This window comes from Chaetomium tenue, assembly GCF_020726465.1.
Source record: "Chaetomium tenue strain MPI-SDFR-AT-0079 chromosome Unknown F5144scaffold_7, whole genome shotgun sequence".
NCBI lineage: Eukaryota > Fungi > Ascomycota > Sordariomycetes > Sordariales > Chaetomiaceae > Chaetomium > Chaetomium tenue.
The window spans coordinates 210418-222000 of record NW_027117335.1 but is presented as its reverse complement, the minus strand read 5'-3'; the positions used below and the strand labels follow the sequence as shown (position 1 = coordinate 222000).

The window sequence follows — 11583 nt, the reverse complement described above, 5'->3', positions numbered from 1 at the left end:
AGGAGATAGGATGCTGCAACGTGGTTGTAGGCAAATAGGGGAAGGTGCGGAGACGACATACGAAAAGCTGGGTGAGCAGGTGAAAAAATACGGCGTTGGCGGCATGGAGGCACCTGCCATTCTCCTGGCCGGCTTGCCTCCTTTTCATTTTCTTGTTTCAGACATACTCGGTAATGGCCACGATTTCCTTTTTTTGTTTTTGGGAAGCGGCGCCTGGCGAAGTAGACGGGGTTATATCATCGATCGTTACTTGCGAAGTACATACTTATCATGCCACCAGCGGATGGACACGGCTCGGCTCACTTTTTAGTCTTTTGCGCGAAAAAGCATTTTCGGTTTTCGTTCTTCCTCTTCTTGTATGGATTTAGGTCTGAACCGGTCCGCAGTCCCGCAGTACATAGCTAGCTAGGTACCCGTTTGGCGAAATACTTGTTTTGTCTAGTGCTCATTGCAGACCACAACTGTGCTTGCTGTTGTTGTTGGATTCAAGTTTCGAGACACATCAACCCACACCATCACACCATCACACCATTTGGGGGTTGTTTGCTTCTGCTTCCGCCGCTCTGAAGACGCAAACACTCAGCCCAAGAGTCATGGCCAAGAGCCATGCCCAGCCGGAAGCAAATATCCATGGCGCAACCAACCATCCGGTCTTTGCGTATGTACATACCAACTTACTTGGTGGGGTTTGATCAACAACCGTGACGGAATACCTCCCTTAGTCAGGACACAGCTGCTAAGAATAACCCGCAGCTGGATGGATGCGCCGCAACGTTGGCGCATCGCGAAAGGTGAGGTGTTGTGTCGCAGCCGGGAAGAAAGTCTTGGAAGTCTGAGGCAGGGGCGGGGCGTGGGTGGGCGCTAGCGAGGATGAGGGAGTTGCCTACCTACCTTACCTTGGTATGTAAACTTACGTACAGACAGAATACAGATCTGTAGTTCCATGGCAGGGGTTGTTTAGGCGTCCTGCATGGCATTTGTGGGAAAGGAGTTGAGGGTAAAAATAAGTTTGGGGTGTAACAGGGAGATACCATATGGTGTTGAGTGGGTTGGGTAATTGGCGGTTGCAGGACGGGAGAGGGCCTCGGCCCGTTGGTTTTGCTTGCTCTTGACTCATTCGGCTCCTCCGAATGCCGGCAGATATACCTCTCGTTTATCTATAGTCCGAGAACGGTTTGGTTGGGGAACAGAGCATGCAAAGGCCACACAAAACACCCTTTGGAGAATCGTGTATGGATGGCTACTGGCTGTTTCGGTACATCCCGAGATCCCCCCGATTTCCCATCATCCACAATTCAGTTACACCGTTCCGGGCGTTGCAATGTGATTCCCGCAAGTTAGTTACGGCTGAAAACAAAACAGTCTTCCCCCCCTAGAATCGTCTCATGCCGCCCCTTGTGCTGGCCCGGTCTTTCCCTAAACTGCGAATTTCTTCATCTTAACAGATCGGCAAGAAAAGAAAACAGTCGCCGTTAGTTCCCAAGCCCCAACTCCCCAAATCCCCAAACCTGGCGACACGGAATAAGTACATCGACGACTTTTGCACTTTATTCCCATTTCTTCGCTCCCCGAATCTTCTCGGGAACTCGCTTCGATCTGGCGCATATGCAAACGACTTGACTTGCGATTTGAAATCCGCGGCCTGTCATTTCTACACATGCGTATTTCCGTCCGCAACGTCCCGCAACGTCCCTGCTCGATCAGACCACGTTTATTCAGCCCCGATTTTGAACCATCTTGCTCTCTCGATTGCCACCCATCACTGACTCGCACCCACTCCCCTTGCCAAGACCACCACCACACTCGCGTTACTCCCTGACCTTGCTGGCGTTCTCTCTTCTCTCTTCTCTCTCATCTCTCACACACTCTTTCCACATTGTTCACCATCAAATTCACAACTTCGCCCACAGGCAACCCTGGTGCTTGTCTTGTTTCTCATTGGGCGCGTCGTTGCCGTTTCCCACTCCCTGTCTCACAGGCCACTCTTTCACTTTGTGTCGGCATTTCCTTCTCACACACAAAACACCAATCACTCAACCTGACACACAACGCACGACAACACATCAACAAATCAACCACATCATCACACCACCCAACCCATGGACTCGTCGCGTCGCGCTTCGGCCAAAAATGGCACGACTAACGGTTCTGCTACCACCAGAAAGCCCAGCACCAGAGTTAAGAATGTTGTCGACTATGATGAGAAGCGGGCTTTTGTAGAACTCGCCGACGAGACCAGTTCCAAGCCAACTAACCCGGGCTTGAGCGAGCTCGAGGAGCGCGTTAATGACCTCAGCGAGTCGTGGGAAACCGAGTCTCTTTTTCAGGATGCTCTCGAAGACCTGGCCGAGGATCGCTTCTTCACCGATGGTTAGTTAAGTCGTCGAAGCCACAGGCACGCATCTTCGTCAAGGACGTCTGCTAACAAATGCATCCCATAGATCCTGATGCCTGCACCCCGGATGAGGCGACTAAGTTTCGCCAACTCCTGCGGTCCATTGGTCCCACCGTCTTTTGTGAGAGAACCATCGGTTCTGGCCTTATCAGCGCCAAGAAGCTACTCACTGCCTTTGGCATCCGCCCGCCTGCCTTTCTTGAGGGCGCCGAGGATGAAGCCTATTACTCTCTACTGAGCCTCGCGCTGAGCCGTGAGCTTTCCAAGCGGGCCAAGTTGCCCAAGTATAACTCGGTCGACGACGCGGTAGACCTCCTGAAGAAGTCCAAGAACATCGTCGTTCTCACCGGCGCCGGCATCTCCACCTCGCTCGGCATCCCTGACTTTCGTTCCAAGGGTACCGGCTTGTACTCCAAGCTCGAGCATCTCGGCCTGAGCGACCCCCAAGAAGTGTTTGATATCACCGTCTTCCGCCAGGATCCGACCATCTTCTACTCGGTCGCGCGCGACATCCTCCCCAGCCATAACCGCTTCTCGCCGACGCATGCCTTTATCGCGCTGCTACAGAACAAAGGCAAGCTCCTCACCAACTACTCCCAAAACATCGACAACCTCGAGGCCAAGGCTGGCATCCTCCCAGACAAGCTAGTCCAATGCCACGGCTCCTTCGCGACGGCCTCCTGCGTCAAGTGCGGCCACCGCGTGCCCGGCGAGTCGCTCTTCCCCGAGATCAAGGCCGGCGACATCCCGCGGTGCCGCAAGTGCGCGCAGGGCACCCGCACGACATCCAACAGCAGCAACACCAACGGGCGCAAGCGCAAGGTGCAGCGGGACGGGACCGACAAGAAGCCGCGGCGGCGGCCGGGCGACTACGACTCCAACTCGGACTCGGAGTTCGACGCCGTGCCGACCAACTGGTCCTGCGGCGTCATGAAGCCCGACATCACCTTCTTCGGCGAGCCCCTGCCGGACGAGTTCTCGCGCCGCCTGACCGAGCACGACCGCGACCGCGTCGACCTCGTCATCGTCATCGGCACCAGCCTCAAGGTCGCCCCCGTCAGCGAGGTCGTCCCCTTCCTCCCCGCCCACGTGCCCCAGATCTACATCAGCCGCACCCCCGTCTCCCACGTCAACTTCGACATCGACCTGCTGGGTGATTGTGATGTCGTTGTGGCCGAGCTCTGCCGCCGCGCCGGCTGGGATCTTGATCATGAGATGGTGCCCGAGGGTCAGGTTGTGGAAACGACGCTCTCTGAGGGCTGGGGTAGTCGACATGTCTTTACCCAGGTCGTGCCTGCTCCGCCGACGCCGAGTGAGGAGGAGAATGTTGATGGTAAAGCTCAGGCCAAGGTTAAGGCTGAGGCTGAGGCTAAGGGGGGGAAAGAAGAAAAGGAGAAGAAGGAGGAGGAGCAACAGAAGAAAGATGAGAGAAGGGAGAGGAGGGAGAGAAGATCGACGTGATGCCACTCCCATTCATGGCTTCCTAAGGGTCTCTGCTTTACTTTGCAGCATGGCGCTGTTGTTGGGCTTGGCGTTGTTGTCCTTCTCTCTCTCTCTCTCTCTCTCCTTCTCCTTCCCACCTTTTATCCTACCTTCCTCTCTTTTCTTCCCTTCGGCAAGAGGCATGCATGATACCCTGTTTTGTCTTCTTTTCTTCTCTTCTTCTTTTCTTCTTTTCTCTTCTCCCACCACACTACGTAGCACCGCGCCGGCTTTCCCCGCCTACTTCCTCAACCAAAGAGAAGAGAAATGGAGCCTCGGACCTGTATCTTAACCTCGTCCCGCCCCATCCGCATTTCACACTTGGGTTGCGGGGCGAGGGACGAGGGACGAGAGATGAGGGGCATGTTGTTGGCTTTGCGGCAGAGAGGATTCTTTGGTCTGTTCTTGTTCGGCATTTGCGTACGGAGTTGTGTGTCTTTTGTTGTTGTAGGGCTCTGGGGAATGGTTTTGACGATGTTGCGGGGTTAATATTGGGGGTCTGCGTTTTCGGACTATGCCGGTCGAGAGAAAAAGGTGCGCTGAGATCGCTAGTTGTGTAGAATATAAAAGTACTGGATCTGGTGTCCCGGCTGAGAGTTCTGCCCGGGCTTGCGGTGCGGTGCTAAATGTGATGGTTTCACTTTCTTTCGAGAGTTTGGTAAACGTCTCTGGTGTGTGTAGTGGTGTATCTCAAGGACGTGGTTCAAGCAAGCCTGGCAAGTCAAGCGAGTTTCCCCCGACGCTGATGCTGAATCATATTATCGTACCGCTAAACCTCATTCAACCTCCAAACCCCCTACGCCAGCCCAACACCCAAGCTTAAGAAGGATGGATCTAAGACATGAACCAAGACCGACCAAGACACCCCAGAAAATCTCAATTCGCCGCCTTCTACAACAGACTCTCATACTTATCCAACCCCGACTTTTGCCCTTGCCCCTGCCCCTGCCCCTGGCCTTGCCCCTGACTTTGACTCTGCCATTGACTCTGTTGCTGCTGCGCCAGTCCAGCAGCACCCATTCCCATCCCCATACCCATACCCGTCATGCTATTCATACTCGTGCCATTACCCATACCCATCCCCATCCCCGTGCCCGCACCGGTGCCCGCGCTCATATTCTTCATCGCCGCCATGCCCATGCCCATGCCCATACCCATCCCAGGGTTCTTGTTGGCCGCGGCGCCCATCGACGCCAAACTGTTCATACTACTCGTGCTATTCATACTCCCCAGCCCGCCGAATGCCGGTGTTGATGTCGTTGTTGTGATGGGCGGTCGTGGGGGTTGGGTTTGGGAGGCGCCGGGCGGCGGCGCAAGGCTGAAGCCGGAGAAGCTCGATGTTGCGGCGCTAGTGCCGGTGTTGGTGCTCGGCGGTGGCGGGAGGGAGAAGGTGGGTGCGCGGTTTTGGGTTGGTTGTTGTTGCTGTTGTTGGCCGAGGGAGAGTGAGCCGAAGGTCGACGTGGGTGGTTGTTGTGTGGTGGGTGGAGAGGACCACAGGTTGTTGCTACTTGGTGCGGCTGCGGCGCCCCAGTTGATGGATGGTGCTTGAGGCGTTAGTGGCGCCGATGCTACACCAATTGCCTTCTGAGCTGGTTGGAGGGGTTGCGAGAACTGTGTGGTTGTCGGTGTGATAGGTTGGAAGCTTGCAAGGTCTGGCGTGACTGTCCTGAAGCCAGGTTGCTGGGCCTTGACGGCGCCAATCTTGTTGGCCGGGGCTGCTGCCGGGGCTGCTGGAGCGGTTGACCAGGAGAAAGCGGGTGCCGGTGTCGAGTTTCTACTGCTCACGGTCGGTGAGGTAACAGCTGCGGTTGACGCCATGCTATCCCACCCCGAGTCCATTGGGTTGGCAGAAACCCCGCCGGATCCCCCTTTAACGAGAGATTCAAAGTCTGTTTCGGTGGCCCCATTTGCATCGAAGGATGAGCCGGCAATAGGACCGAAGGACATGAAGTCGTCTTTGATGGCGGACGAGCTGCCATTGCCGCCGGCCAATTCCTGCAATTTCCTCGTCTGCTCCTCCTCCACTCTGCTCGATAGAGACTTGATAAGCTCCATAAACGATTGGAACTGTTTGAGATCCAAGAGCGGGCCTAAACTCATGCTCCATAGAATCGGTAGGATCTCCACAGCGACGAAATCAGCGTCCGCCACTTTTCCGACGACCTGGAGAACATTAAGGGCGGCTATCATGACGGCGGGCTCTTTAGTCTTGATCACTTTGATCAAGGGGACGATCTTTTCTTGCATGGTGAACTTGTCGAGCGCGGTGGAGGAGGTCGCCTTCTTTTGCGGGCCTAAACCATCCAGCCCGTCGTTACCACTGGAGTCGTTGGAGCCACCGCAAAGTGTGACGAAAGCTTGCAAGCCCCTGACCTTGATCGCAAGACTGTTTGTTTTGCTGAAAATAGCGGCAATGACGGGGAATAGCTCGTTCTTGATGGTGCTAAAATCGAGCTGAGGCAGGACTGATGGAAGACTCCTCAGCGCTGCGTCTACGAGCGAAGGTGTCGATGATTCTAGCGCATTGAAGATGATCGGAAGGACGTCTACAAAGGTGTTAGCTATCACTTCACCGTCAAATTCCATCGGTGCTTACCATCTTTGAACTCTTTGCCTCCGCAGTTGTCACCAATGACGGGGAGCTGCTCTATCACGACCATCAAACCGGCGTCACGGGCAGCGTCCTTCTCCTGGGTTTGTTTGGCGTTGGCAAGAATCTCCTTCAAGCTAGGCCGCACCTTTTCGGTGAAGGCTCTCCTCCCTGACGGAAGAAGTTCGATGATCTTGAAGACGTTGTGCAGAATTAGGGAGATGAGCTCTTTGTCCTTCAACTCGTCAAGGAGGGCGGGCAGCAGCTTCTTTTCCATTACGGACTTGGGAAACGATGGCAGTACTTTCATCAAGCCCCGGAGAAACTGCGACTTCTCGTTCGGCGTCTTGGCGGGGAATGCGTCTAGGAAGCGGATGGTGGACACAAGGATGTTGTTAAAGAACTCGCTCTGCTGGAACTCGCTGGCCGTCATCCGCTGGGCGGGCCTTCGTGTGATGAGCCTCGGGAGGACATGGGTTGTGAGTTCCTTGGGCAGCGCGCGAGAGGATAGAAAGTTGTTGGTTGAGTTCGGTATACTTTGTGACGACTGGAAAAGACGTTGGTAGGCAGATAGGCTACTGTTGCACGATATGGGTGATTTGTGAGGGGAGTTGTATAATGAGATAATCAACAACCCCAAGCTGAACATATCGGCCGACGCCGTCAGGTTATTGTCGATGACAAAGTCGGGCGATGTATAATCGAGATTCAGCTGGACGGTTCGAGGTAAGCTCGGGGTGTGCCTCAGAACTTCACGCAAATTGATGGGCTGCATGGAGCTTTGGGTGGTCGAGTTTTCCAACGGGCCGCAGAAAGACAGACCGCTGAGCTTCCAGTCCGACTGTTAGAGGTCAGTATGGCGTATCGAGATAACGGGCACACGTATGGACCTGCCTTAGCGTTGATGAGGATGGCATCTGGCGTAAGGTTGCCATGGACAAGGCCGGCATTGTCATGGAGAAACTCTAGCGCTTTGCTGACTTGCAATAGCCCCTTCTGTATCTCCAACTCATCGATCTCGAGCTCCCGCCTCCTCCGGTTCCCGTCGGCGTCTTCGGTCACATATCGGCTTGTCCGGCCTCCGGCCCCACCCCTCTCCTGGTCATCCTTCTCCTGCAATAACCCCGAGAGAGACGCAGTCACAGCTTCGGCGACGAACTGTAATCCACCACCCCTGGTCTCCTCGACGGGTTCGACCACTTCCAAAACGCCAGGGTGTCGCAGCTTGGCGATGGCCGAGGCTTCCTTTTTTAGGCGTTCGATAACGGCTTCGAGGGCTTTCTTGAAGTCTGCCACCTCGGCGCGCGTCATACCGTTACGGTGGGCATCGAGTGACTTCTTATCGAACACGAAGACGGAGCATTCCTTACCCGTCTTCTTGTTCTTGGCCGGGTAGATCTTCCATGGCCCGGCAGTCGAGGTGATGTTCGGCGAGATGGTGTAGTTGGACGAGATATTTGTCGAGGAAATCGACTTGAGCGCGTTGGCGAACATGATGGGCTACTATCACCTGGCTATCATCGCGGTTGTCGAGGTAGGGTGATGCTGACGCTATCGTCGTCAGCTCGAATGGAATGCGCCGGACTAGGTTGGGGCCGGAATTCTGCGGCCGTCCAGCACCAACTGGGGAGGGGAGGCAATCGTCTTCAGACACCTAATCCATCAAATCGCCAGTGGTTGACAGAGCCTAGGCTGAGGCGGGTATGGCCTAGTTAGTTTGGAGTTTTGTAATCGCGACTTGAACTTTTTAGGTTGGATTCAATGAGCTGCATCTCGAATTACAGGGGAGCCAGCCACGACAGCAGGGGCTACCTGGTTGTTTTAGCAGTCTTCCCCACGATTTGCTGTGGTCAATGCGTTTTATTAAGGTGTATTGCTAAATAGACAGTGGTTTACCTTTCCACCAACTAAGACAGATCGGCGATTGAAAAAAAGAAAAAGAAGCTCAACCATCCAACTGCAAGTCATCAGAAGAAAGACAACCCGGCAAAGGAGATGAGGATGACTCCGCTGGCTCTTAGTTTTGGCTGTTATCGCATTGAGTCGGCTTGTCACGGCTGATGTATTCTGTAATTCGATATCATAGGGCTACCCCTGCCCAATCTGCCCCAAAGTTCAGGGTCCAGATCTGCGTGATTGGCCCAGCCCAACCTAACTGCGTATCGCGGCCCTCCGATTGCGCTCCGAGAATTTGGTGAATCAGAACGGCGACCTGGAGGATTCACCCGTCCCATCCCATCGTTCGCAGTGTTAAGTAATCCCCGCTTCGCCTTGGATCTGGACCTCTCGCCCCGACTCTATTTTGGTCCAGCCCGCTCTCCCCGTGCATGATTGCGTTGCGAGAAAAGTCAATTGGTTATCCTCCCAAAACCCAACGACCGCAAACATGATACGGCGACTCATCCCCCGATGCGCTCCTCGTTCGGCGGCGGCCTTCATTGCGCCGCGGCGGTCACCACTGGGCTTGTTCCAGGCTACGCGCCAGTACAGCGTCAGCCCGGAGGTGGCATCCCAAACCAAACTCCAGGACATTGATCCTGCCCAGGTGGTGGTCAACAAGACGTCCCAGCCCAAACCGCTCATGAAATCCGAGGACCTGGTCTTTGGGCGCAACTTCACAGGTAGCTAGCCAGCCTCTTGTGATATGGCAGGGCGAGAGGACAAGCGCTGATCTACTCTCGCGCAGACCACATGATCACCGTCGAGTGGGATCAAGCGACGGGCTGGCAAAAACCGCACATCCTACCCTACCAGAACCTGTCGCTCGACCCGGCCAGCTGCGTGTTCCACTACGCCTTCGAGTGCTTCGAGGGCATGAAGGCGTACAAGGACAGCGAGGGCAAGATCCGCCTCTTCCGCCCGGAGAAGAACATGGAGCGGTTCAACAAGTCGGCCGCGCGCATCGCGCTCCCCAACTTCAACTCGACGGCCATGATCGACCTCATCGCGCAGCTCGCCAAGCTCGACAGCCGCTTCATCCCCGAGGAGCGCGGCTACTCGCTCTACCTGCGCCCGACCATGATCGGCACGCAAAAGACGCTAGGCGTCAACCCTCCGGGGTCGGCCATGATCTTCGTCATCGCCTCGCCCGTCGGGCCCTACTACCCCACGGGGTTCAAGGCCGTGTCCCTCGAGGCTACCGACTACGCGGTGCGGGCGTGGCCCGGCGGCGTGGGCGACAAGAAGCTGGGGGCCAACTACGCGCCGTGCATCGTGCCGCAGCGCGAGGCCATGAGCCGCGGGTTCCAGCAGAACCTGTGGCTGTTCGGCGAGGAGGAGTACGCGACCGAGGTCGGGACCATGAACTTCTTCGTGGCGGTCAAGAACAAGCAGACGGGCCAGAAGGAGCTGATCACGGCGCCGCTCGACGGCACGATTCTGGAGGGCGTCACGCGCGACTCGGTGCTGTCGCTCGCGCGCGAGCGGCTGGCGCCCGAGGGGTGGAACATTGTCGAGCGCAAGCACACCATGGGCGAGCTCGCCGAGGCCGCGAACGAGGGCCGGCTGATCGAGGCGTTCGGCGCGGGCACGGCGGCCATTGTGAGCCCCGTGCGGCACATCAGCTGGAAGGGCCAGCTGGTGAACTGCGGGCTGAAGGAGCACGAGGAGTCGGGCGAGGTCGCGACCAAGATGAAGAACTGGATCGAGGCGCGGCAGTACGGTGATGACCCGCATGAGTGGAGCTACGTGTGCTAGAGCGGGGGAAGGGGGGGTTATAAAAGGGGTGAGTTGGATGTAGACTTGTATATAGCGCGGGGGTAATTTTGAGCGTCGATGTTTCATGCCATTTTTTTCATGATCGGTTCGGTGACAAACTCAATTCAACAACAACACGGCTACCGCATAATGGCAGCACCTCTATCGGAATGGTGGTCTAGCTGGACCGTATACCGGTGTCCATAGAAGTTGACGCAACGAAGATGACGGCAAGGAAACAACAAGAACAACGAACGACAACGAAACAAACCATGTACATCCATCTATGCGGGGCATATGTATGCGTTGCATGTCCGTCGGTCTGTCTTCTTCTCTACCAAGACCAAGCTCCCAAGCTCCCTCGACAAGACCGACCCATCCGTTCCCCATCCATCCACCCCTCTATTTCTTCTCCGGGTCTTCCAGAATGCCCTCAGCCTCCAGCCTCCTCCTCGCCTCTTCCAACGCCCAAGTCTGGATACTACACCCCAACAAAGTCAGCCACAGCAAAACCACAAATCCCTCACCACTTCATGCACACAACCAACCCCCCAACCTACCCAAACACAACCCCCCCCCCCAAAGCTCAAAAAAAAAGTAAAAGAAAACTCAAAAAAAACTCACGAAGTATCCGGCTTCCACGCATACGCCACGGCAAAGACAATCATGCTCCCCCAAAAGCCATAAAAGAACGGGCCCTCCCACCCCTCATTCTGGTATTTCTCGCCGGGCCGCACGCCCCACAGCCATCCGGAGGGCGGGTCGTACTGCATGCCGCCGCCGCCGGCGCGGCGCGGGGAGGCGGAGAAGTAGCGGAAGCGGGCGGGGACGAGAGCCGTGGCGGAGGTGAGGGAGGGGGTGCTGCGCACCGCGAGGCGGGCGTGAGGGCGGAGGGCGGACATGGTTGTTGTTTTTTTGTTGTTTTGAGGGGGAGGGTTTGGGTTTGGGTTTGGGTTTGGTTGGCCTAGGGGCGGTTCTGCCTCTTCTTCTTCCTTCGCCTCCTCGGTTGGTTGGGGGGAGGGGGGATTGGTTGGTGTGTCTTGAAGCCCCGGGGGGTCGGTTGGCGTGGCGGGTGTAGCTAGATTGAATGCTGCGCACTCGGCCCTTCAATCGGGGGGATCGTCGGCTCGTGCGCGCCGAGGGTGAGTGGAGAGGGTTTTTTTGGTGATGCCGAAGCGAGTGACGTTTCGGTTTGGCGATGATTCCGCTGTCGGTCGGCTGCGGTTGAGCTGCAGCAGCTTGCTTGCGTTGGGGTTGTGGTTGGCTGTGACTGGCTGGGCTTGGCATGGAAGAGTTGAGGGCAAGTCACGTGCACCTGCTTTGCCGAGAATTTGAGGGGCAACCCTAACCCCGGAATGGTTGGTTGATGATGTTTTTAAGTGTGTGTGTGTGTATTCGTGCTTGTAACTTGTAGCTCATG

The 11583-nt window shown here is 56.0% G+C and overlaps 5 protein-coding genes across 5 annotated transcripts; 3 read left to right on the top strand and 2 right to left on the bottom strand.

Annotated features, from left to right (window-relative positions):
- The first annotated feature begins 1879 nt into the window (after positions 1-1879).
- On the top strand, positions 1880-3940 carry F5144DRAFT_379349 (DHS-like NAD/FAD-binding domain-containing protein). Its single transcript, XM_066784583.1, has 2 exons — positions 1880-2370; positions 2442-3940. Exons 1-2 carry the CDS (start codon positions 2100-2102, stop codon positions 3854-3856), a joined length of 1686 nt encoding a protein of 561 aa, XP_066638543.1. The 5' UTR covers positions 1880-2099; the 3' UTR covers positions 3857-3940.
- F5144DRAFT_379307 (uncharacterized protein) lies at positions 3941-4603 on the top strand. Its single transcript, XM_066784582.1, has one exon. It carries the CDS (start codon positions 4024-4026, stop codon positions 4435-4437), a length of 414 nt encoding a protein of 137 aa, XP_066638542.1. The 5' UTR covers positions 3941-4023; the 3' UTR covers positions 4438-4603.
- On the bottom strand, positions 4603-8145 carry F5144DRAFT_379367 (kinase-like domain-containing protein). The gene is made up of 3 exons (XM_066784584.1): positions 7362-8145; positions 6474-7308; positions 4603-6423 (listed from the first exon to the last, which is right to left on the bottom strand). The coding sequence occupies exons 1-3, from the start codon at positions 7959-7961 to the stop codon at positions 4769-4771; spliced, it is 3090 nt and encodes a 1029-aa protein (XP_066638541.1). The 5' UTR covers positions 7962-8145; the 3' UTR covers positions 4603-4768.
- A 450-nt stretch (positions 8146-8595) lies between these two features.
- On the top strand, positions 8596-10254 carry F5144DRAFT_585096 (aminotransferase). The gene is made up of 2 exons (XM_066789676.1): positions 8596-9088; positions 9154-10254. The coding sequence occupies exons 1-2, from the start codon at positions 8854-8856 to the stop codon at positions 10161-10163; spliced, it is 1245 nt and encodes a 414-aa protein (XP_066638540.1). The 5' UTR covers positions 8596-8853; the 3' UTR covers positions 10164-10254.
- F5144DRAFT_585094 (ESSS subunit of NADH:ubiquinone oxidoreductase-domain-containing protein) lies at positions 10255-11507 on the bottom strand. Its single transcript, XM_066789675.1, has 2 exons — positions 10788-11507; positions 10255-10644 (listed from the first exon to the last, which is right to left on the bottom strand). The coding sequence occupies exons 1-2, from the start codon at positions 11063-11065 to the stop codon at positions 10566-10568; spliced, it is 357 nt and encodes a 118-aa protein (XP_066638539.1). The 5' UTR covers positions 11066-11507; the 3' UTR covers positions 10255-10565.
- Between the last annotated feature and the right edge of the window lie 76 nt (positions 11508-11583).